Source organism: Spermophilus citellus (genome assembly GCF_964194105.1).
Source record: "Spermophilus citellus genome assembly, chromosome: 19".
In the NCBI taxonomy this organism is placed as follows: Eukaryota; Metazoa; Chordata; class Mammalia; order Rodentia; family Sciuridae; genus Spermophilus; species Spermophilus citellus.
The window spans coordinates 16,572,748-16,600,216 of record NC_138201.1 but is presented as its reverse complement, the minus strand read 5'-3'; the positions used below and the strand labels follow the sequence as shown (position 1 = coordinate 16,600,216).

The 27,469-nt window shown below is 38.9% G+C and overlaps 1 protein-coding gene across 2 annotated transcripts in view; it reads right to left on the bottom strand.

Annotated features, from left to right (window-relative positions):
- ATG7 (autophagy related 7) overlaps positions 1 to 27,469 on the bottom strand; it is a 247,491-nt gene that overhangs the window by 125,075 nt on the left and 94,947 nt on the right. For both annotated transcript variants that reach the window (XM_081276205.1, XM_081276206.1), the window contains exon 17: positions 23,208 to 23,288. In XM_081276205.1, the coding sequence (XP_081132331.1) occupies positions 23,208 to 23,288 (81 nt within the window). The remainder of the gene's footprint in view (positions 1 to 23,207; positions 23,289 to 27,469) is intronic.

Here is a 27,469-nt window from a genome sequence, read left to right as displayed (position 1 = left end):
TCTTATCCTATAAGCAAAAGATCAAAAAAAAAATTTGCAGTAGATCTGTTCCCTGCTATAAATCACTCCAAAACCTTCCTTATACTCTAGGAGACAAAGTATTAACTCACCGCTTTGGTATAAAAGGCCCTCAGATAATCTGATTTGTCTTACTGCTACCAAAAGAAAAGTACAATAATAGTTTAAAGATCTTATTTGGCTTTACTTGCATCTTTAGAATTGGGCAACACCTCATTTCAATATATTGAATGAGAATTTCAAATAATTGAGCAGAGGAGATTGGTTTTCTAGACAGAAGGGCTGAAGAAAGCAGAAACAGAACAAGAAATGGAGTGGTGACTTCAAAGTCACTCTCTTTGTAAAGGTTAAAGGGGAGGACAGTTCATATGGAGTCTAGGACTGGCCTGTTTGAGGAATTACCTCTTATATTTTCTCTTTCTCTCTCCCCCCTCCTGATTTCTTAGAAAGTCAGATTAATAACTTATTTTTGGCTCAGTAATGTAAAATGCTAGCATGGATGATTCCATTTCAGTTTGGTCTGCTGGGAGCAGTCCAAAAGAATGGCCTTGTATACATTTTAACACTTCTGTAATCTCAATCTTTACCACTATCACATTCCTCACTAAATTCCAGTCCCACTGACCTTCTTGCCTTTCCTTGAACATGCCAACCTCATTCCCACTTTGGCACCTTTACCATTTCTGTTCCTCTTGTTCCAAATACCCCATGGACCTTTCCTTGGCTGACTCCTTTACATCATTAAGTCCTCAGCTCAAATGTCAGTTTCTCAGCAATGTCATGACAACAAGCCATACTTCACACCCCATCAGTCTCCATCTCTTTTTGCCATTATTTTCCACACAATATGTGTTAATCAGATTTCCATGACTGTAAGAAATACCTGAGATAATCAACTTATAAACAGAAAAAGGTTAGGGCTGGGGATGTAGCTCACTGGCACAGTACTTGCCTAGCATGTGTGAGGCACTGGGTTCGATCCTCAGCAGCACCACATAAAAGATAATAATAATAAATTATTGAAATAAAAAAAAGTTAAAAAAAATTAAAAAAAAAAAAAAGAGAAGGTTGGTTTGGGGTCAACATTTTGGAGGTTTCAGTCCATAATCAACCAGCCCGCTCAGAGAAGTAGCATATCATGGTAGGGATGTGTACAATAAAATGAAGGTGCTGGGATCCTAACTATCTCTGGGGAAGAAACACCCCTCAATGAGCAACAAGATCTCTCACTAGGCCCCACCTCTTAAAGGTTCCACCACTTCCCAAGAGTATCAAGTGGGGGACTAAGCTTTTCACATCTGGGTCCTTGGGGGGACATTCAAGATCCAAATATGATGCTTATCTCGAAATTAAAATCAATGTTCTATCCTGGTATTATCATCTCTATCACTTGAACATAAATTCTCTGAGAGTTAGGTTCTTATCTGTCTTGCTCATCATTGTATGCCCAGTGCCTAGAACAGGGCTTGTTACATAGTAAATACTCAATTATTTACAACTGAAGCAGCCTAACTTCATCAGTAGTGAATGAACGAACTGTGGTATAGTCATACAACATGAAAAGGAACTGCCGATGTGTGAAGTTCACAGACAAAACTGTGTTGAAGGAGGTCAGACAGAAAAGAGTATAAACTGGGTCAAACTATGTGATTTAAAAGCAGGCAACATTAGTCCATAAAAACAGAGGATGGAAGAGGGATTACTCTTAGCAATGGAGACTGAAAGAGGACCCAAAGGAGTCTTTAGGACACTGGAAACAGTCCATACATTGACACTGGTGGCACTTACGTGGATGCTTACATGGGGAAAAAAATCCCTAGAGCTGTACATTTAACATCTGCATACTGTTTGTAAGTTGTAACTCAATATAAAGTGCTTATTATTTATTTACTTTAAAAGGTAAAAGACTGGGCTGGGGATGTAGTTCAGAGAAAGAATGCTTGCCTAGCATGTGTGAGACCCTGGATTCCAGCACTAGTACTGCTATAAATAAATAATAAAAGGTTAAAGGCTAACAATAAAGTTTAAATGTGTGTCTTACAGTTACAAACTTATATATAAAAATAAGTTAAGGAGGTTAAACAGCTCTGGCTCTTGCTTTTAGAGAGCTAAGAATCTAGAGGAGGAAAAAAGAAAAGCATCCACTGTTGATGGCTTATAGTCTGATTCACTGTGGATGCACAGTGCACGGCCCAGGGGACCACCAGGATCTGTTCTCTAGTAGAAGGCAGATTGGGAGTCCAATGGTAAGCCACTGTGGACTTCTGCACAGAATGCCACAGAGAGGTTGGGAAAGGCATCTAATGAATTTTGTGCAGATTCTCGCATGCATCCAAAAGAACCTCAAATGCTGCCCATAAAGTGGATTGTCCTCCCCAGTGTGGCTTTGAGTGACGAAGCAGTGGACCAAAAAAAAAAAAAAAAAAAAAAAAAAAAAAGAGGACATGCTTGCATCTGCTGTACATACAAATGCACTATAAAACAATTTTTTAGGGATGCATCTTTCACTTCTTGGTCATCTTTTTAAACAAAAATCATGCTTTTTCTTAAAAATACTGAAAACCTTAACATATCCTGCTTTTTTCTTTAAAAAATTTTAATATGACAAGTAAAAACTTCTAAAGTCATTCTTCAATATAAATCACAAAACACAAAAGCTATATAGCAATGGTTCTCAAAGTTCAAGTGTGTATCAAACTCTCTGGAGAGGTTGTGAAAGCAGATAATGGACCCCAATATCAATTTCTGATTGATTACTTACAGGGAGGGGTCTGAGAATTGTAATTCTAGCACAATTTCCCAGAGGACACTAATGCTGCTGATCCTCAGACTACATTTTGTGTGTGTGTGTGTGTGTGTGTGTGTGTGTGTGTGTTGCTGGGGAAATTAACCCAGGGTCTTGTGCATGCGAGGCAAATACTCTACCAACTGAGCTCTATCGCCAGCACCAGACTATATTTTGAAAATGCTCACTATTTTTCTAAGTAGAAGTACATTGTCTAAAGACTGAATCCATGAAAAAGCATGTGTGCTTCCTCTAAATTAATTTTTAAAACTCCTCTTATGTTGCTCTGCCCCAAAGAAGTTACTTTGCGAGATATTACTACTTATTTAGCAGTTTTAATTAATCCCTATAATACTTAATACTTTTTTTCCTTTTTTTTTTCCATGCTGGTGATTGAACCCAGAACTTGTGCATGCTAGGTAAGTGCTCTACCACTAAGCTACATTTTCCTTTTTCCTTTTTTTCCCTTTGTATTTTGAGACAAGACCTTACTACATTGCCCAGGCTGGCCTTGAACTTGTTATCCTCTTGCCTCAAGCCTCCCAAGTTGCTGGGATTACAGGAGTCGCTCACCATGCCCAGCAAACACATTCTTCATGGTAACAAGTTCCTCATTTCTTTGTAGAGAGCACGCCAGGTTTCATTAAGGACCCCAAGGATCCTGTAATATGTGAATCTGGGTTTGGCAAGTTTAATTTCAGAATTGAGCATTTTATTAAGCATATATTTGGCAAGCAAGCTCCATTAAGAAAGTTGTATTATTTTATACATTATTTTCTCTTTCTAATCTGTATGGCTGTTGAGGTCACTGTCATAAACTAACAGCCCCTAAACTTGAAATAGCCCAGATGCAACAACTGGTTTGATTCATGGAAGATTTGGGGAGGGAGAAAATTATTTGAACCAACACTTAAAAATCAGGTGTTTTCACATTAAAATTTAGATTTCCACCTATTCCTAAAGGTTGGGGAAAAAAAACAATCAGAATATCTGGCAACATTACTCCCAATTTTCTGCAAGTCAACAATCATCCAGAGCTGGGTCACAGCTGCCCTTGGGGAGAACTTGAGCTCTAGCTGGCTATGGGCCCTGTTCATTTCCTGTTATCTTCAAACTAGTTCTCTCTGCTCATATATTTATTGGCTTAGCCCCTGCTGGCTTGTGAGTTAGGTGCCCAGACTAAGAGGGAATAGAGTTTCAATTGCAAAAAGGCCACATACACTGGCTTAAATTAAGTATGCTATATGGGTAGATACTGAAAAACTTACTTTGGACTCCGTCTCTTCCAGCCTAAGGTTGATGAGTTGTTTGAAATACCTATAGGTCATCTCTACCTTTTGGAAACTCTTGTGTAAAGAGCCTGCAGGTCAAATGAAATACTATATTAGGTTGTGACCCTTCCTAACTGGCAAAAAAAAAAAAAAAAAAAGCCTAGTATAACTGATGGGTCTGCCTGCTCAAACCTGCAGGATGAATACCTATTTATTACTGTAACCTTTTCCATTGGGAAATACAAAGAAGTAAAATGTCATCTATCACCTAAAATAATACAGAATGAACAACTGTGTAACTACAACCCAGTCAACATCCTGAGCACATCAGAAGTTCCCATCAAGTCACTGTCCAATACAACCCCTTACTTGCCTCTAGGAAACCCATACTTGGGCGATTACCACCTGTTTTTCTTTGTAATTTTCCATCTAAACCTGCTTCCCTAACAGTATCACTTACTTTTGCCTATTTTTTTTTTTAAACTGTGGTTGGACATAATACCTTTATTTTATTTATTTTCATGTGGTGTTAAGGATTGAACCCAGTGCCTCACATGTTCTAGGCAAACACTCTACTGCTGAGCCACAACCCCAGCTCTTACTTTTGCCTATTCTAGAAGACCATAGGTATAAATATATTTTTCACATTTGATACTTATTTAAATCACTTATTTTGATCAAAGCCATGGGGTGATATACTACTGAATTATGTCCCCAGCCGGTTTTTACTATTTATTTTGAGGTAGGGTTTAAGTCATTCAGGCTGGCTCTGAACTTGGGATCCTCCAGCATGAGACTCGGGTCCCTGAGATTACAGGCAATACTGTGTTTTAAAGATACATGTTTGTGCATTCTTTTTCCTTTTGCTCAGTCTCAGAGATTTATTAGTTACACAAGTTTTTTTTTTTTCTTTCTTTTGCAGTGCTGGAGATGGAACCAAGGGCCTCATGCATGCTAGGCAAACTGTTCTCTTTAGTCGTTTTTACTTTCTGTGTAAACGTCCATATTTGTTTGTACTTATCACTACTTTTTTTGACTTCTAGAGTTAAACATTGGTTCATTAATTTTAGGTCTATTTTTCTTTTTAAGACTATGCATTTTTTTATTAAGTACTGCTTTATCCAAATATGGCATTTTGAAATAAATATGTAAACTGAGTAAATATTTAATTTCCATTATCTCAACTTTAATTCAGGAGTTATTTAAAAGTGTATATTTGAATTTCTAGAAAGATAAGGATAATATCTGTAGATTATCAATTTTTAGTATAGTTACACTGAAATCAGAGTTAAGCAATAACTGTAATTCCATTCCTTGCAATCTGTTGATACTTGCTTAATAATTTGCCTATTGTGAATTTTTGTGAAACGTGTGCTTGAAAAAGAACACATATTTCATAGTTATGTGAAATGTTCTATATAAGTGTTAACTGGCATATCCTTATGAATTTCATTGATCAAAGTTTCAATATCCCTAATTTTTATATGCTTTTTCTTTCAATTACTGAGAAATATTAAAAATTGCCACTGGATGATCTATTTCTCCCAACAGTTCTGTTGAGTTTTTTGTTTTGTATAGATTATAGCAGTGTTACTAGGCATGTACAAATTTAGAATTGTATCTTCCTGGTGAATCAAAATTGATCATTACAAAGTAATATAACAAAATAACTGATTTTTTTGCCTTAAAGTCTACTTTGTCTGATATTAATATAGCTCTGTTAGCTTTCCTATGGTTAACAATTACTTTTCCATCTATTTTCACTCTGTACCATTTAAAATATACTGCTTTTATAATGCCTATAATTGTTTTATAATCTGTTTTCCAATCACTAGCATTCAGTCAGTTTATATTTTAATGTGTACATTTTGTGCTGATGTATGTAGGCTTAAGTCTACCACACTCTCCCCTTATATCTCTTTTAACCTATCTATGTTCCTTTTTATTTTCATTATTTTCCATCAATTTTCACCTTTGTTAGTAGGGAGTTGTACATTTTTTCTATTAGGTATTTGGACTATTAATTGCAACATGTATCTTTGATTTATCAAAGTTAAATGTGAACACCTTTATCCTCCTTCAAGACAATGTAAAAAAACAAACTTTCTACTTTCCTTCTATTTTTTGTGTGTATGCTTTTTTTTTTTTTTGGTGCTATACTGGGGCTGGAACCCAGAGCCCATACATGCTAGACAAGTGCTCTACCACTGAGCTACACCCCAACCTCCTCCTCCCAATTTTTATGCTATTTTATTAATCCCACCCAACACTACACTGTCGTCCACACATTTACTAGTTTCTCTGCACTTCTTCTGGTCTTCCATCCTGGATCACTTCCCTCCTATTTGCAGAAAACCCATCAGAAATTCCTTTTGTACAAAAATGCTGGTGGTGGGCTTCATTCTTGTTTATATTAAATACTTTTAAACTTCACTTTTCCTCCTCTTATTCTTGAACCATTTTTTTCTGCTAGGTTTAAAATCAAAGATTAGCAATGTTTCTGAGCACACTGAAGATATTATCTCTGGCTAGGCACAGTGGCACATGGCCGTAATCCCAGTGACTCAAGAGACTAAAGCAAGAGGATTATAAGTTTGGGGTCAGCCTCAACAATTTAGTGAGGCCCTAAACAACTTAGTGAGATTCTATCAAAAATAAAAATGGACTAGGGAGATAGCTCAGTAGTAAAGTGCCCCTGGGTTCAATCCCCAGACCCCTCAATAAAACATATTATTTCCATGTCTACAGGCTGTTGGAAAGTCAACTATAAGTCTGTCACTCTTGTGAGGTTAACATCCCCCCCACACCCACACGCACTTGCTTTTATGATTTCCTTTTATATTTGAATTCCTAAAGTATCATTATAATTGATCAAGGTGTGAACTCAGTCTTTATATTGTTTTGAATTTGTTGAGCATTCTCTTTCTCCTCTTTTCCCCCCCTTAGTCTCCAACTACACTACTGCTAGTACTTCTCATTTTCTATTTCAAATTTATATCTTCCATTGTTTTATTGCTGAACTTCACTTTTAATAGTTTCTTCTATGCTACTTTCCAGTTCACTAATTTTCTCTTTAGCTATGTGTAACTGCCTATAAATGTAACACACACACACACAATGTTTCTTTTTTTTCAGTTCTAGAACTTGAGTTTTTTTTTTTTAAATTCCATTTCAAAGCAAAGTTTCACAGTTTTCAGTCCCAACTGAAACCAAAGCTTGCCTTTTATTTTCTTTAACTATATTACCATACTATTTTATAGTCTGTGTGAGATAAATTTCAATTCCAGAATCTCTATAGATCTATCTCTACTTTTTGCTGTAAAAATTATTTTAACAAATAACATGAGGGCTACGAACATGATGTTTTTCTCAAGCGAGATTTCACCGCCTTCATTTGGCACTTGCAGGCATTAGTTAAAAGGAATCATTCTAATCCAAGTAAGCCTTAAGCTTTCCGGGCCACTCAGATGATATGAAACTGTTAGAGTTAATATAAAGTGTGTTGACTTCCAGGTCACCCCTATTCCTACATGTATTTCTTCATGGAGTGCCAACCCAAAATCAAGAATTTATAAGGGTTCCCAGGCCTGGCAGGACCCAGCTTATCCTTTTAACCTTAAGAGGATGCTAAAGTTGGCATTTAGGGTTTCAACTTCCTTTTTCAAATAGGCAAATGTCCACAAAAGGGGCCTATAGGCTCATTCTGTGCAGGCATTCTTCTCAAAATTTTGATCCAATAATTCATAACAGTCTATTAGTTCCTTGCTATTTAAGAAGATTTTAGGGCTGGGGTTGTAGCTCAGTGGTAGAGTGCTTGTGTAGCACAGATGAGGCACTGGGTTTGATTCTCACTACCACATAAAAAAGGTATTGTGTCCATCTGTAACAACAACAACAAAATTCTACACAAGATTTCTACAAATAGTTTATGCAGTTCCTCTAGGTTCCTTCAGTATAGCAGCCAATTTGAATTACCTGGCCTACTAGTAGTTGAGGCAGAAACTTCCCAGTATTCTGTAATGAATTATACCCTTGGTATTTGGCCTTTTTTGTCAACAACTGACCCAGGGTGGAAAGTTCTATGATATTCTTTAAAAAAAAAATAGTAATAGCTCTTCCTGGTAGTATATTACTCTTATAATGCAGAGGAAATATAAAAGATGAGGGTTCAGTGATAGTCCCCATAATGTATTCATTCTAATACCCTAGACAAAGAACAGTTTACACAATTGGGTGGGGTATAAAAATGTCTCCACAGTAGTCAAATTATGCAAAGAATACAAAATAACTTGAAAAAACTTCTTTCTGCCCTATGAGTAAATCATTCATCTGTGGCTCTGGCTAATGCATCACGGCAGGCCAATGGTCAGTTGACACTTCATGTCATTTGTCAATGGCTGGCAACATTATAGGAGACACAATATACCAGGATCAAACAAAGAGATCTGTACTATTTATATTTATCTGTCATATTAGTTATAACATTACTACTGTTATATTATCTACATTTTAAAATACTTTGGCAAACATAGTATGAATCAATATACACACATGTATACACTCTCTCTCCTTCCTCTCCTCCTCAGTGGCCAATATTTGAGGTACGCTAATTAGGAATGTATATTCCAGGTGTGATGGTAAGCATATCAACTATAGCTATCTAAATTCATACCAAAAAGTTTCCTAATGAATGCAAAGGATGATAGCAATAATTTTTTTCTGATAAAAATACCAGTGTTTAACCAAAGGCTGAATGTTTTCTTTAATATGAGGATGCTGACTCATAATGGTGATGTTGGGGGAGCCCGGGAGGGGAGGAAGGGAGGAACTTTAGACGAGACAAAGGAGAGGGAGGAGAAGCGGGGGTAGGAAAGATATTGGAATGAGTTAGACATCATTACCCCAAGTACACGTATGAAGTCACAAATGATGTGAAAATACTTTGTGTACAACCAATGACTTGAAAAATTGTGCTCTGTGTATGTAAAATGAAATCAATTGCATTCTGCCATCATATATAACAAATTAGAATAAATAAATAATAAAAAAACAGTTTAAGATAAATGTGCTGGCTGTAAATGTCATAAGGGGATCTCTAACCCACATGACCCATCGTGGTGGTTTACACAAACCTGGCAAGCTAGGCAGCTTAGCATACTCTGCAGTAGCACTCTGCCTAAGGCTCTGGGCCTGGGCCTAGACACTCAACAAAGGATTCCATCAACTGAGCCAACCTAAAGGTTAGCTGTATTCTGTAATATTTCTGTATCTGTCTCTACATATCAAATGACCAGGGGGTGGGGCTTTTCCAGTCTGTAAGAACATATGGAATGACTAACTTTTGTGCCTATCTGCTAATAAATGTTCATATGTGTGGCAATATTTGGTCTGAGGCTGAACTCTTTCAGGCTACCTGGTAGTACATTAACCTTTAATATTGCAAGATACCAATTTCCACCAAAACAAAAACAAAAACCTTGAACTTTTGGGAACAGCAAAATTGGCCGAGTTCAGTTTGCAACAACTGTGGTACATCAGATTTCCCAAGTGAAGCCTGTTGGGACATAACCTCAAAGTAGGAATATCATGATTCTGATCAAGCTGATGAACAAACTTGCCATCTTGGATCTTCCAAGAGAAAGGCTGTTTCTCTTCAGTGGGAAAACCACAGGAAGCTACAGAGACAGCCATGGGGTGTGGGTTTTGCTGGGCCTGGGAGCCTGCCAAAAGTACTGTCCTTCTGTCTCTTAGCCCCTAGAATTCATGATACTTAAACTTTTTTTTTTTTAAATGATTCCACCTGCACCCCCCACCACCACCACCACCACCTGGACCCTGTATTTTACTCAAACTGGTGTCATTTAATCAATATCTATATTCAAAGGAATAGGTGGGAGGCAACTATTCTTCCTGAAGTAAATGCAAACCAGAAGTATTTGCAGTTTCAAAACAATACTGTCTTGGATTTGAGTAGCCACATGTATGTCCCTACTCTCTAAATGTTTTTAAAAATACCGAAGCTGAAAATTAACCAAAATTGGAAAGTGAACTATGTTTGTCATAAACAGTTTTGGAAAGCAAAGCCTTTACTCTCTCATCCCCAACCCTGTGCTGGTGCTACCAGCACCTAAAAAGCTGCTCCAGTCCAGATGATTTTCCTGATGGTCGTCTGAAATGCGATCATAAACATATTCCTTAGGATATCAGTAGTCCCTTTTAAAAGGGCAAGTGTCCCCAAAGACCGTCTGAAAGAGCTTAACCAATCAGTCCTTGAAGTCTTAAATTAGAAATCACTCCCCCCCGACCATGGCCAATGAATTGTACAGTAGAATTCTGTGTGAATGAATTCTATCACATTGTTGCATGAGTGGTTCAACATGGTAGGTAAGTGGGGCTGGAAGTTGGAAATCCTGAACTTCCATGTAATTTCTGGGCCTCCCGGTCTATGATAGACTGGGAAGCTCTCTTGCTAGCTGTTTCACAGGAAACTAGAAAGGGCCACTGGGAAAGCATGCATCAAATGATGCCAAAGGTGGGCTGGAGATGTGGATCAAGCGGTAGTGCGCTCGCCTGGCATGCATGTGGCCCGGGTTCGATCCTCAGCACCACATACAAAGATGTGTGTCCGCCAATAACTAAAAAAAATAAATAAATATAAAAAAAAATTCTCTCTCTCACTCTCTTTCAAAAAAAAAAAAAATAAAAAAAAAATGATGCCAAAGGAACAGAGAAATGATGCCACACTTGAAAAGAGAAAACCAAGGCAGCTAATCCTCCCTGCTCATGTTGCACTGGCCTCCACCCCATTTATAGCTGCAGTAAGAAAAGAGCAGGAGGTTTGAGCTGGAGAAAGGCTTCCAAGGAGGAGTGTGGGAAAGGGACGTGGACAACAGCACTGGTGGCAGCAAGCCCGGTGCTGGGCCCAGCCCAGTTTCAGGAACTGCCTTCTTGGGTCTCTTCTGTCCCTGCCTAAGAGCACAGAGAAATACTGAAGTCAGTGGGAAGAAGCCTCCCTCAAGGTTTAGGCTGGCTCATCTGAGGCTGTGGACCTGACATTGGCCACGGATACCAAATCCCTGAGAAGGGGATTCATCCTCCCCCAATACACACTGAGAAATGTTAAAGCTTTGCTTCATCTTGGTTAATTAAACTCCTAGAGGAACAAGAAAAGGAGAAAGAAAAAGACTAACACTACATTAATGTTTGCTCACCTCTGGGGGCCCCCTTTTTAAGGGAACGGCTCATCCTTTTTTGTTACCTTCTAAAGATACCAAGTTTTTTCATACTGTAAGTGGGAAAAAAAAAAAAAAACGAATGTATCCATGATAGCAAGTTTTTTTAATACTGTAAATAACAAAACGGATATATTCATGACAGGAAATAGATTGACACTTGATCTCTGCTCATACAAATGAGCAATGGGAACTCAGGGCCAACTGCATGATGCCAGGCATACAGGCTGCTATTAAATCTTTGTGGCCAGGAGAAAGGCAGTTTAACTCTTTTGTACCTGAGGCTCAGAAAGTTTGAGCTACTTCTCCAAAGTCAGAATTAGGGGACACTGCACCAACTACAGCAGATTCTGGCCGGCTGACTCCAGGATCCCCACACCCACCTACCCTGGGATAACAGACTCTACAAATGCTCAAGTCCCCTATATAAGATGGGGTAGTATTTGCGTATCACCTATGCACATCCTCCTGAAGACTTTAAATGATCTCCAGATAACACACAATACCTAATATAATGTAAATGCTATATAAGTAGCTGTTTTAATACATTCTTGAGAAAATAATGCCCAGGGAAGAAGTCCTCATGGTCAGTACAGATGCAATATTTTCCAAATATGTTTGATCTGTGGACGTAGAGCTGATGGATCTACAGAGGGCTGACAGTCTATCAAAATGTCCCGCTTGGGCTGGGGTTGTGGCTCAGAGGTAGCACACTTACCTAGCATGCATGAGGTACTGGGTTCGATCCTCAGCACCACATAAAAATAAAATAAAGATACTGTGTCCACCTATAACTAAAAAGTATTTTTAAAAAATGTCCCATTAGCTCTTAGCTCAAAAGACGAGGATACTTTCAATTCCCTTCTATTAATGCTCTCACTTATTCGGAATCATGTGGCATCTTAAGGCTTGAAGTTCTTTAAAATATTCTTACTTGCAGATGGCACGTTCCCTTTATTTACAATATAGTTTCAAATTACTATTCCAAAAAAACAAACAAACAACAACAAAAAAAAAAAAAACACAAATCCACCCCCAGAGGTTAAGAATTCACCACTGCCAAAGCTAATAAGAGGAACATACTGAGAGAGCAGAAACAATTGCCCAGGAACTTGTCAACAGCTTTGAGCTGGCACAGACCAACAGAGGCATGCGCACAGCCTCCCCCAGGGGGTCCTGGGATTGCGCTTCTTTTGCAGAGAGTACAACAGGATGACGTGGGCCTTGTTTTCCAGGTCCACTTTCAGTGCCTACTGGAACATGCTCCATAATAGAAAGCAGGGAGCAATTCGGCAGACAGCAGCAGATATTATGAAACTCATTCCTCCAATACAGCTGGGAAATCTGCATTTGCTTTTGTTTTCTTATGCATAGCTATTATTCTATGAGTAAGTCATTTTTACTTTTAAAAATCTACTTATGCTATGATTGAAATCAATCAGATCAACTAATAATGAAGTCTGTATATGAGCATATTAATAATTTTACAGGTTTTGCTATGGTCTTCTGTTAGAATAGAGCATTGTTGAGCTTGGGCTCAAGTTGGGGTATATGAGAGGTTTTAATGCAACAGTAACCATCTCTTACCTAACCCCCACTTTTGTGACCCTCTCCCTTCAAGGTCCTTCATTAAATAGCAGACATAAACGGATTCTCAGAATCGAGAGGAAAACCAAATGTTTCTCTTGTGTCTTTGTAACTAGCACAAAAATGTCCTCTTGCCTAGATTTGTACCCCAAGTTGGAGTGACAGGAAACTTCTTAAATATACTGAAATGCTCCGGTGAACCCAGAGCTGACTGGAAAGACACCTGATGTTGTCTGGAGCTAGGCTGACTGATAAGTTCTGGCTATAGAGTGGCATGACTCTTCAACATATCCTCCAAGGTTGTCCTTGTGGGAGATGGAACAGCAACTGCAATTATGATGCCCCTAAACACTGCTTACCATACTCTTGTACTCTCTCAAGATGAGGCCTCCCATGTGCAACACTGGTTCATGCCTCTTTGCCCACCGACTATTCACATTTGGCACATGTGCAACTCTTTAAAGGCCACATGGGAGAGACTTCCCAGTTTTTGTCTGGTGAATGCAAACTTAGATGTTCCAGAGTTTTTACCAGTCATCAGGTATTCCGGAAAAGAGAAACATGCAGCCTTTTATTCAAGGTAAAAACATTAACGTAACTTTCTTGATGAAAGGATTACTTAAAACTAGGAAAGGCCAGATACTCTAGAATTTATCACTACCATCATATAAAAAGTTACATAAATAAGTTATAAAGACAGTAACTTCAGGATTAGGATGTTCACAAATAAGTCTTTCCCATCTTCTATGGCAAGAAGTCCATGGTAGTATGTACTTGCAGAAATATCTGGACAGGATATTGGAAGGCCTTTTAGCAAAAATAAAATGGGGACATTCAGAAATCCTGCAGGAAAGTAAGCAAAATCCTCCAAAGGGTTCACTGCCAGAACGTGTCCTTTCATACAATGTTAAGTCATCTTTGATGAATCCCAAAGATTCTTATTTTAATCTACTCTGGAACTGATCTTCCAACACAGCAACAAATCATCAAGAGCAGCAACCAAAGCCAAGGAGATAGTAAAAGCTAGAAAGAAACTCGGCTGAAAAACATTCAGAACACTGAAATACAGTATTCAGTGTCAGCTACTGCATATGGTTTCGTGCTAAATGGCACCTTCATGCCAATAGGCACAGGCCACCTGCCACACTGCGTCACCATTCTACCAGGCCATGAGCCCCTAGAGAACACAGGCTAGCTGATTTTCTTCCTTTGTGCTGTTCATTCATTTACCAAATCATTAACTTTTCTCACCACCCAAAACATACTTTATCAGTTCTTTTCATTTTCCAGGAAAACAGTTACTCTCTCCAATCAAGGTACAACCCTTGGGTAAAGATGTTCAAATAACTTCACATACCTGAATTATACCATTGGTTTTATTAAATATTTATTTAGTTTTTTTAGTTTTAGGTGGACACAATACATTTATATTTATGTGGTGCTAAGGATAGAACCCAGTGCCTCATGCATGCTAGGCGAGCGCTCTACCACTGAGCCACAACCCCAGCCCCCTACCATTGTTTTGTACGTAGTTTCACTATCTCTTCCAAGAGGGTATCGCTAGAAACTTTAGAAGCTGTCTCATTCACTGTAATGTCATCCAAAAATATCGTGAAATTATTTAGATGAATTGTTATGACAATAGTCTTTAAAAGAAACTCATGTAAATACATATTTGGGTGGTGTAAACATTCCATTTAAATAGTTTAATATGTAAATATATGCAGCCTGTATACATGAAAATACATAGAAGCTTTCCCAGTTCAAGCTGCTGTATCCCTCATTTTAATGGCTGCAGAGCACTTTATAAGTGTTCCTCTCTCCTTCCCTTCAAAGTCTACTGAGAGTAGAGGGGAAAGAAGACAAATATAATACACAAATAAGGAACATGAACAAATGATTTTTGGTGTTCTCTGCCAATCAGGAGCCAAGTCAATGCACCCCTCTACTGGATGGAGGATGAGTCCTTAGAACTGAGAGCAGGGTTATTATCTTCTGTGCCCCTGTTTGCTGAAGCTATATCTAAAGAAATAGCTGATCAAGAGACACTACCACCTCAGAATCCCAAAACAAAAACCAGGGGTAGATCAATCTGTACATATTGATTTTCTACAGTTAAAATGAGTCCCCAAAGAGAGATCATGACTTTCCAAAGCCATAAAGAGAGTTATGGTGGGGCATCGATATCCTAGTGTCCTGTCCAGGAAAGTATGGGAATGCTACCTAAGAAAACCTCAGAGACCAGGGGCGCTTTACTGGGATCCAAAGGCATGCTTTGAGGACTTCATCGAGTCACTGAAATTGTGAAACTGTATGAGACTTTGCACTTTTCAAGGGAAAATGCTTTCATTAATACTAACAAGGTCCATGACACAAAGAGATGTCCTTGGGGTGGGGGTTAAAGTGAATGAGATAAATTCCTAATTAAAAGGAACCTAATTTTTCAATATCCTGAAGGCTACTCTCAGGCCAAGCAATTAGTAAAACCATCTAAAGTGAACACAGTCCTAAACTTTCTGGTGTAAATGGTAAAAGGGATCCCATAAGAAAAAAAAGTGCACAAGCAGGCTATGTGTGTTTTTTTGACCACAGGTGACACAGAAAGAAAAAAAGCAGTGCAAGCTGTAACCAGTGATTAGGTGGCCTCAGAGCACCACAGGTCAGATCTGATGAGCATGGCTAAAGCCTCAGGAGTCATGGAAAAGGTCTGGGCATCAAAGGACACAAACTAAAGTTGTCTGAAGCTTTTTAAAGCCAGGACAACCTTGACTTTCAAATCCCCGATTCAGTACCTCTCACTGTACCTTTCTGTAGACAAAGTGAGCCAGAGACAGTCTCCACACAGGCAGGGAGGCTTCATGCGACCACAGGGGTCTTTTGTTTTCTTATTTCTGGTCAACACTGGTCCCAAGAGTGGGCAAAGGCCTTGGTACTTGGCCACAGGGAACTGGATATACGTCAGCCATTGCAATTTCTCTGGGAAACAGAAAATATTTTCCCCTGCTCTCTGGATGAGGAAATTGAAGCAAAGGGAGAAATGTCCAAGGATTTTCAAGGAGGTAAAGAGCCAAGAGTGCTGAGGATAGGACTTGTAGCTAAATACTCCTGCTGGCTCTAGCTGCATGTTCCAGCTCCTTTGGGGAACCAAGCTTCTAGAGATCGGAGAAACACTAGTTGCTAAGGACAAGATGTGGGATACAGTTTACACCACACAACCATACATATAGAATCCATCACACATTAAAATAGAAGGCTCGAGGCCTCAATGGGTAAAGGAGATAGGAAAAGAGAACCTGGGGTTACTCATCATTTTCCAAATCATATTTATGTCCCTTTTGGAAAGGACAAGAAAAATCTGGCAGCAGCCCAGATTTGAGTAATACTTGCCACTGCAAAGCTGTATGCAAAAATTCCTGGCACAAGCTTTGGAGAGCTCTTCCGATTGGGCTCTGGCCAGTCCTTGTAAATGATTGAGATTTAAAACCCTATCAAATCTGAGAAGCAGGGAGTGTGCTTGACACAGCGCCATAAATCCCCCTACCTGAAGCTTGTTTCAACCTTGTAATAGGAATGTTTGAGAAGAAACACTATCCACATATACCTACGGACATATGTGTTTTCTGAAAAGTCAAGAAGGATAGAAACCCATGGTTAGCAGTGATCTGAGGGGTTGGTTTATGGTTGATTCTCTTCCTTCTTCTTAAATATATTTTCTTATTTTTCTGCAATTAAAAGGGATCACTGGAAATGTAGTTTGCCATAAGCAAAACCCTGGGTTCAATTCCCAGTACCCTCCACCTCCACAACACACACACACAAAAACCGGGGTTGGGGTATTGCTTAGTGACAAAACATGTGCTTATATACAAGGTCATGGGTTTGATTCCCAGCATTGCAAAAAAAGAAAAGGATGGTGGGGGGGAGGGGGAAAGGGAGGGGAGTGTGTGTATGTGTTTGTGTGTGTGTGTGTGTGTGTGTGTGTGTGTGTGTGTATGTGAATGCTGGGGTGCAGTATAGTGATAGAGCACTTGCCCAGGATTGCTTATGAAACAATAACAATGGAAATATAAAGTATAAAAGCTAATAACTTCAGAGTATCAGCAGAGATCCAGAGCTTTTCTCATACGATTGACTCACTGAACAAAGGAAGAAATGGAGGCAGGCAGAGACAGGGGGCACCTTGCTTGAGGTCACTAAATGGGCCAGGGGAGGGACCGGGGCCAGGGCCCTGGAAATCCCCTGACTTCCTGCCCTCCACACCACCCTGCTGCAGCTGTTGGAGTCCTCAGGCTGGGAAAACCCCTCAGCATGGTGCTAGGTGAGAAAGAGTTTTATTTGAAATTGTAAAATTCAAAATAGCAGCCTCAAGTGTCAGACAAAATACACCAGATTCCAACTTGAGAAAAGCTGAAACTGAGACAGTACTTGCAAGACAAAAGGAAAATCTGAAGGCAAGTGGGTGCCCCAAGCATAGTCACAACTGCTGTACTGAACAGTTTCATAAATGTTAACATTTACTTGCCTCTGACTATTATACATGCCATCCACGCTGCCTGGAATTCCTTTTGCCTGGAATTCCTTTTTAGAAATTCCTACTTCCACTTTAAATGCAACTCAGAAGTCACTCTCTGTAGAGCCTTCCCTTGCCTTCCCCATTTACAAAACTAACTATTACTAGAGAGTGGACCTTGACTGTCAAGCATGTCACAATGTGAAAGAGATCATTATTGGTTGATAGCTCTAACTCATCCTGAAAATAGCATTTCTCAAGACAGTGACTATTTTGATGAGTGTTAGTCAGCGGTCTATCACTGTAACCAAACACTTGAGATAACCAACTTACAAAGAGGAATGGTTTATTTTGGCTTACAGCTTTAAAACTTTCAGCCCATGTTCAGTTGATTCACTGCTTTTGGGTCTGTGGTAAGGCAATACATTATGGCAAGAGTGTATGGTAGAGCAAAACTGCTCTCATGGCTAGAAGCAAAAGAGGAAGAGGACAAGACAGGGTTCCAATATCCCTTCTAAAGGCATGCCCCCAACTATCTAACTTCCTTCCACTAGGCTCCACCTAAAATTGTATACAGATACAATATATATAAATTTTTAAAGGTTCTACTACCTTTCAACAGCACCAAACTGCATCTCAAGCCTTCAACACATGGGCCTTTACATTTCAAATCTATCTCTGGCACATATCAGAGACTCAAACCCAGTTGGATAACAAATGTCTGATAACGAACACATATTAAGACTTTTACTCTTCCTTCCAAATCTACAATTTTCCTCTCTATCCTATCATGATGTATTTGCAGAACTCTGGGGTGACAGGTTGCTCTGGGACAGAGATTGTTCTAAAAGAAAGTTTAAACAGCCAAGTTTAGTTTTGGTCTTTCATTCTTTTGAAGTCACAAGAAAATATGATAGAAAAAAGGTAGGATGATATCATAAAATAAATGGGGAGGCTGGCTACCATACAGGCAAAAAGAAAATGCAATTTATCATCTGATGATGCCAGTTGATGTTTCTCATTCTACTCTGCCCTCTATCACTCCTCAGGACACAAAGCCCAGATGCACACAAAACGCTAATAACAAGTCATTCTCAGAAGGTGAATCATAACCTATCAACAGAAGATCCCGTCGCATAGTCAACACCAGAATGAGTACAGTATTAGGGCAGCTAATCACCAGATCAGGTTTAAAATCTCCAGATCAGGTTTCTGGGCACATCAAGCTACATCTGTGCAGCAGGCAGGTCCCCAGATGGTATGAAAACCAAGCCTGGGGCCTGCTACCCCCCCCCCATTTTTTGGGCGGGGGTACCAGGGATTGAACTCAGGGGCACTTGACCACTGAGCCACATCCCCAGCCCCTCTTTGTATTTATTTAGAGACACCAGTCTCACCGAGTTGCTTAGCGCCTTGCTTTTGCTGAAACTGGCTTTGAACTCTCAGCCTCCTGATCCGCTGGGATTATAGGCGTGTGCCACCATGCCCAGCTGGGGCCTGCTTCTTCAGAAGAGGCCATCTCTGCAATGCCACAAATGTTGTGGGTGACAGAAGTGTGCAAAAAGAGTGAACACTCTACATACAGTCTCCTCAGACACAGCCCTGCTCCTGACTCTGCAGACAGAAGCTTTTGGTCAACTTCTACATCTCAGAAACAAGGCTCTTGTTACATAAAACACCAGAAAAAGCCTAGCTCTATGCCTCATAGAAAAAGAACAATAACAGCATTTAACACACTCTCTCCTCCCTGGGAATGACTGGGAAATACTCTGGAGCGACAGCAGTGTTCTACATTTTGATTAGAGGAGTATGGGTTACACAGGCATACTAATATAAATTTGTCAAAATTTATAGAATTATGTCCCTAAGATTTATTCATTTCCCTATGAATTTCACCTAGAAAAAATAATTACATCAAAACACTGAACTCGAGTTACTAGGTTCATTTTCTGTAGTAGGGGTAAAAATTTTCAAACTATATTTTGTGTTTTCTAGACTTCAGCATGTGAGTATACATTCAGGATAATGGGAGCCAGGTTTCTTTCTGTTGGGAAAGGTAGTTACAAATATGGAAAGGGGGAAATTAATGTCACCAAAGGGAATAAAATACATCATGTGCCTCCCGACACAGGATACATTGCCCCCCCCCCCTTTGGTTTTCCTGCCAAAAATTCATGACCTGAATCTAATCAGAAGGAAACATTAGACAAACCCAAATTGAGGGAAATTCTAAAAAATAACTGGCCACATGTCAAAAGGCTGAGGTTAAGACAGACAAGGAAAGGCTAAGGAACATTTCCAGATTGAGGAATGCCAAAGAGACATCACAACTAAAATGCAACGTTTGATCCTGAATTAGATCTTTGTCTAGGAGAAACAAAAAAAATCAACAACCTACAAAGAACATTATGGGTACAAATAACATCTGAAATGGACTATCCATTAGACAATAGTATTAATATGCAAACATTAAATTGCCTCAATTTAATAAGTCTATTGTGTTTAGGTAAGAGAATGCCCTTGTTCTTAGGAAATGTACACTGAAGTGTTCAGTTGTAAAGGATCATAGTGTTATAATTTACTCTCAAAATTAAAAAAAAAAAAAAACCAGAAAAAAAAAAAAAAAAACCATAGAGCAGGGCAGGATAAGAAGGAAACCAGAAGAGAGAACACGAGTCACGGGGCAAATCGAAACAATTATAGGATCTGGGTAAAGAGCTGTAGAGAGCTCCCTGAACAATTCTTGCAACTTTCTTTCCCCCCAAAAAGATTTTTTTTTTAGTTGTAAATGGATACAATATCTTTATTAACTTATTTTTTTAAGAAATGTGGTGCTGAGGATAAAACCCAGTGCCTCACACATGCTAGGTGAGCACTCTACTACTGAGCTACATTCCCAATCCCTTCTTACAACTTTTAAGTTTAAAATTATGTCAAAATTAAATTACAAAAAAATCCTAATTTTATATATATATAGACAGATAGAAAGATAGATATAGTGAAAGACTAATAATAAACTAACTCAATGCATTCTAACTCTAATATTCTTTCAGGAATACTAGTTTCAAAATTACACTTCTCTCTCTGGTAGGAACTTCACAACATTCTTGTTGGCTCTCAATTTCTTTCTAGAATTAAAATACATAAGCTTCAAATAATGTTTCATTTTTTTTCCAGCGACAGATGCCATGATTTTAGGAACTTTTGTAAGATAATAAACAAGAAATTGAAATGAAAGCAACTCCTTACCACCCACCTCCCTCTGGGATTCTTTGGTATTTTTTTTTTTCTGTAAAATGGAACAATTTACTGGGCTCTATGCCAGGCTAAGATCCAGTAGGGTAAGAAATGGTCTGTGGGTAGACAATTCAGCCTTTCCTGACAGAGAAGCAAAAAACTCTATTCTTTTACCATGGGCAAATGTAAAATGATCTATACTACTTTATTATTATTTTTAATAAACACAGTAATGAATAAGAGCATTATTTCTCAGCAAAACTTGTCCTACACCTCCCCAATTTTTAAATTTGCATTTGTGGCTAAGACAAGACAAGTACGGCCTTGATCCTAGGGAAGCAGGGGTACAAAACACTGAAAACTATCAAAGGGGAAAATTATTTCATGAATGTCAATAGAGAAATTTTTAAAAGTCATTTTTAGCCCCAGAGAATCTGTTTGAAGCAGTAACAACTATGATAGGGCTCAGTATAAAAAGTACATGATAACTATTCATTAAGGGGGGGAAAATCACATGCACAGAGATGGAAACATAATTGGATTTGTCATTTCAAAGTATTAATGTTGGGTTAGAAAATAATAGACAATGACGTCCCCCCTAAGCGCATAACGAAGGGGGCCAAGTAAGTGAACACCATGTTTCTACTGTAAGGAAATACAGGCACCAATGAAGCAACCTTTTCAGCACAAAAGAAATTTAATACCCAGACCACATGAAAAGTGATCTCTATGGGAATAGTGCAGCTGTTAAAATCCAAGTCAGTTTGTATTAAATCGTCTAGCATGTTTATGTAAAGCAGGACTCTCAGAATGACCGCCAAGAGGAAATAATTCTGCTGACAAAAAAATGATACCTATATTTAATTTAATGCTTCCAATAAGTGTGAAAGAAAGATGCAAACCTATTCTCTTTTAAAAAATATCAGAGGCCCCAGTTAGCTGGCATGCTTGTGATTCTTCTATAAACAGTATCTTGCAGGCTAATTTAATTAGAAATGGAACAACAAAGAATGAGTGTTTGCATTTCACTTACTGAACCCAATTATCTTTATTTCACTCGCTAGCTGGACCTACATAAAACCAGAGGAAAGCTTGTGGCACCTGTGCCAAATGATTTCAATGTGAAAATTAATACTGCCAAGTTATTTTGAGACCAATTAGCTCAGCCACACAAAGAAAAAAAAATACACTCCACTAAAGAACATATAATCCTAAAATGAGTTTCTGAAGACAGAAGTACATGTGGAGATCCTGAGGACTAGACTTGAGTAGATGTAAGATATCTTAAGGAACTATAGAAAGAATGAGCTCAAAAATCACTGACAAATAATAAGCTTTAATTCCCAGCATGGGCACCTGGGATGCGTAACAATAAAATGTGCTTAGTTTACTTCTGAAGAAAAAAAATTACTCTCGAGCACCTAGATTTAACCAAATTTATCACATGCTTTGTCAAATCTAAGTTCAATCTTTTTTTTTTCAAATATTTTTTAGGTGGACACAATATCTTTATTTTACATTTATGTGGTTCTGAGGATTGAACCCAGTGCCTCATGCATGCTACACAAGCACTCTACCACTGACCCACAATCCCAGTCCCTCTAAGTTCAATTTTTAAGAGAGACTGGTCAGTGCAGTGCTTCTCATTAGATATGACCTATATAAAGTTTCCGATAGAAGCTTGTTAGTTCAAGAGGAGACAATTTCTCTGGAATTTAATTCCCTCCACACTTTTGCATGTAGGGTACACAGCAGAAAAATCCCAATTTGTAAGCAAGAGGCTATGGCTGGTTGGAGTTAAGTACACTCCCCCGCCCCCCGCTATTTTGCATTGCACTTCAACTTGAAAACTTTTACTTATCAAGGACTGGGAGTTTTAAATCACTGGGTGTCAGAAGACTTAAAGGAACACCCAAAAAAGGAAATCAGCTGTCACATACAGTATACATATAAGAATAACTCAGACAGTATCTCAAAGCCTATTAAAAAAATGAGATGCCATCACCATAGTTTTGAGATCTATCAGCCGTTTCCCATTACAAGGACAGAAGATCAGATCTATTTTTAGAGCTGCTGCAAAGATCAAAGCCAAAGGGGCTCTTTTATTGGCTCTCTACCCAGGCCCCTAATCTGTTTACTTTTTCTTTGTCATTATGTGGATCTCCAAAAGACATGCATCCAGGACTGCCTGGAATCCCCCATCTTCTGAGGAACGCAAAAAAATCGAAAAAATCGTTGAGGGTTCATCCAAGGAGGGAAACCCTCTGGAGAAGAACAGAGACCAGTAAAGTTTAAGTTCTAGCCAAAATGGCCATGATGCTAGTGTGGATACAGAGCTAAAATTTCTTAACTCATTCTTTCTCTCTACACTATCAGTAAAATTTTCTCGGGCTGGTTTCTTTGTGAGAATAAATACTGATAAATGAAAACAAGGAGAAAGTGATTCCTGAACTTCTTCTCCCCCACATAAGTTCTTTTCAGTGGCCCCGCCTGGTAATGCCAAGGGCATTTAATGCTGATGGGTTCACTTTAAAAAACAAGTCCCTTGAATGCAAAAAATGACTTACTTTGTAAGAACAAGCTGTACATTTGTCAAACGCCAGGCTGACAGGAAGGACATTATCAAACCGTGACAGAAATCCCCGGATCTAAAAACAAACAAAACAGAACAATTCATATCAAGCATGGAATGATCACATCTATGAAAATGTGCAGCTAGTGTCTGGCAAGGAGGAGGAAGTGTTATTACGGTGGTCCTGACAGAAATTCCCCTGTATTGTAAATGAGTCTGGGGAAGAAATACATTGAGACCTTCATTACATTAGGAACCAGGGCCTACAAGCTTTTCACATATTTGTGACCTAAAAGCAAATTGACTCCAAAATATGAAAAGCAAGCTGTAATACCTAAAGTATTGTTTTAATGAATACCTTCAAAAATGTAACAGGAAGGGACTGGGGGTGTAACTCAGTGGTAGAGCACATGCCCAACATGTACCAGGTTCTGGGTTTCATCCCCAGAATCACAAAATAAGTTGCCTCAGTGACTCTGATTGGACTCTCTTGTTATAGAGACCACAGAATAAGGCACATATCCACAATACTATATTGGAGGGGCCACACAAGGACAGATGGCCTGGGGGCTGACTATAGAAAGCAGAGATGGTTCTAAACTCGAATCCAGGTTTTCTGCTTGTTATGGAACAGAGAAACAAAATGTAAAACTGGAGGCTGGGGTTGTGGCTCAGTGGTAGAGCACTCATCTAGCACACGTGAGGCCCTGGGTTAGATCCTCAGCACCACATAAAAATAAATAAATAAAATAAAGGTATTGGGTCTAACTAAGAAAAAAAAAATTTTTTTAAACTGCAGCAATTGCTGGGCAACAGCGCCACCTTGAGTGTGAACTTCTACCTGCAACGTGTGCACATTTGAGTGTAACTAGGTCCTACCAACTATGACCGAGGTCATTTATGCTTGGGACATAACAACTCTAGAACTGTACTCATGCCAAAGAGAAAATTTCAATCTGTTGTGTGCATTACTAACATACTATTACTAAAAACAAGAGCAGCAAATCTTTTAATGTCTCCACAGGACTCAATATTTGTAATGAGCCAGACAATACAAATCTTGTCCTAGGTTACTTTAAATGACCTTCCTGACTATCCCATTTTAAGTTGGCTGAACTTGGACTCAGAAGGGTGAAGCACATTACTCAAGTAAGTGAGATAAAAGTATAAACATCTGGCCCAGGCTGGGGCCTCTGGATGGGCTGTACGCCGGCTTCCTCTGGAGGCCGCCTTCCTCTTAGATTAGATTAATTAAAAAAACAAACAAACAAACAAACAAAAAACCCTGCCAATTTCTCTTTTTTAAAGGTTTTTTTTTTAAATAACTTTATTTCTTTTTATGTGGTGCTGAGGATCGAACTCAGTGCCTCACAAATGCTAGGCAAATGCTCTACCACTGAGCCCCAGCCCCAGCCCCAGACCACAGCTTTTGTCTGTAATATTAGATCTCTTCATGATTTTTGTTTCTTGTACTGATACTCATCCCCCAAATTAAAAAAAAAAAAAAAAAACTTTTTTCAGGCTTCATTCCCAGTTTGGATAACTTCATCTTTGAGCCCATACTGCAACAAGTGACATAAGAGAATATGTAAACCTGTATTTAGAAAATCTGTGAAGGAAATGCCTACAGCAAATTTCCAAATGTCCTTATCAATATATGTGATCTCACTATAATCCCAGCTCATGAGTGAAGGAGTGGGGCTAGGGTTGTCACTCAGGGGTAAAGTGCTTGCCTAGCACATGAGAGGCATTGGATTTGATTCCCAGCGTCACATTTAAAAAAAAAAAAAAAAAAAAAAAAAAAACCACCACACTAAATGATATTTTTAAAAAAAGAGTGAAAGAGTGGGTGGAAATGAGAAGTTAGGCAACGGAGGTAAAGACAGCCTCACTGACAACCTTTGAAAATGTGACTATCTTTTATTCCCCACATCTCAGCAAAGTGGCAGCTGTTTCATAATCTAGTACCTAAGGCACCACTGGGGTCATGAGTGTGCTATTCAGGATATGAAAACAGGTGACATCAAAATGGCAGAGGGGGGTTTTAATGGCAAGTGACAGATGGTAATGCTGAGATCTTTAGGAGCTCTGGAAGTTACCTGTTTGACCAAGTAACTTTTATACTAAATTCTTTTTAAAAACTATCATATTTAGCATATTTTCTACTAAAATATTATTTTAAATGGCCTACACATCATGTCTCCTTTTTCCACACCCCCCCCCCACTCCTCCAGTGCTGGGGATAGAACTCAAGGCTTTGTGCATGCTAGGCAAGCACTCTACCACTGACCAACAGCCCAAACCTCCATGTTTTATAGTAATGCTAGTACTCCCCATCTAGATTTTATTAAGCTTTTCTTATGTTGCAGAAAGAATATTGGTTAACTTTCTCTGCTAAAATGTCTTATGATTAGAGATGGGGAATAAAGCAAAAGCAAGGGAGAGGGTAGATCTGATTAGGAGCTGAAAGGAGGAGAGGCAAAGAAAAGAAGGAAAGAACAACAAAAACACAGGTGGTGAGGAACAGAAGGAAAAAAAAAAAGGCTGAACTGGCTGAGCAAGGCCACACCATTGTTGAACACACCATTGTTCAGCACCCAGACAGCTCTTTGACAGGAAACAGTGATTCATTTTCCCAGGAAATGAAGTAGAATAATGCTGGTGAGGATTTACAAGTTCACTAAGTTGATACCCGAAGCCCCAGAACATAATCAAAGCTCTTCCAGTTTTAGATAGTCTCAGAGGAAACCCTTCTCATACCCACTGCAACCGACTCCGAACAGGTACCTCCTAGGGTGGGCCCTCTCCCTTCTACTTAATGTCAAGTTATGTCATCAATTCATTTTCCTAACACAAAGCTCTGAGGCCTGCCACTTTTTATCAGCCACTTACAGCAAACCAAATAAAGCAGGGCATTCCCCACACTGGCATTTCAGCATCCCCCACCCCAGGGATCTGGACCCAACTTGTCTTCCCAATTGTATCTTGGACAGAGTGTTTTCACAGTCTGATCCAACTGTTAACCTGAACTACAACTTCCCTCCCCAAAACTTCTGTCATCTCCTGGTCTTGCCCCAGGCTGAATTCAATGACTCAGAATTCTTCCTTTTGCTAAGACACATGTATCTAAGTCCTCACCTTCATGAAAAGTCACTCAGCCCAGACACCTCTTTAATCAATCCTCCATCCACCTGCCATTCAACCTAGAAATAACATCTCCACCCTCTGAAATCCATCTTTTGGTCTTTATACCCCCAATATCAAATGAATTAGACTTTTTGAAAAATTAATAAAAGGTATATTGAAATATAATTCACATGCAAACCATTTTTTTAAAAAAATTTTGTGGTTGTAAATGGACAGAATGCTTTTATTTATTTTTATGTGGTGCCGAGAATAGAACCCAGTGCCTCATACATGCTAGGCAAGCATTTTGCCACTGAGCTACAGTCCCAGCCCCCATTCAGCTTTTAAAGTATAAACTCAGTGTTTATAATTTTGGTTGTACAACCAGCACCACTATCTAATTTCTAGACATTTTTCATCACTCCAAAAAGAAATCCAGGACCGGAAAGAAATTAGTCTCCATTCTTCCTTTTTCAAACCCTGGGAAACACTAATCTACCTTCTATTTCTATTGATTTGCCTCTTCTGTATATGCCATATAAGTGGAGCCATATACAACTGCCTTCTTTTGCTTAACATAAGGTTTTTATCCACATCAGTATTTCTTTTTATTGCTAAATAATACCTAATTTTTGGACATGCCACATTTACCTACTCATCAGTAGACGGCTATTTCTCTTGGGCATATTATCCCTTAGAGTGCAGTTACAAGGTAACGTGGTAATTCTATGATTGACATCTCAAAGAAGCACTGCCAAACCATCTCTGGAGTGACCACACCGTATTATGTTTCCAGTAGACAGGTATGAGGGCTCCAATTTCTCCAGCTCCTTGTCAACACTTGTTATTCTTGTTCATCATCAAAACCATCTCAGTGAGTGTGAGATTGGCAGCTCATTCACTGTGGTTCTGATCTGCATTTCTCTTATGACTGTCAAGCATCTTTCCATGAGTTTCTTGACCATTTATAGACCTTCTTTGGAAAAATGTCTATTCAAATCCTTTACCAAATATTAAACTGGGCTGCCTTTTTGTTGTTAAACTGGAAGTTCTTTATATATTCTGGAATCAAACTTTTTAGATACACAATTTACAAATATTTCCTCCCTTTCTATAGTTTGTCTTTTGGGG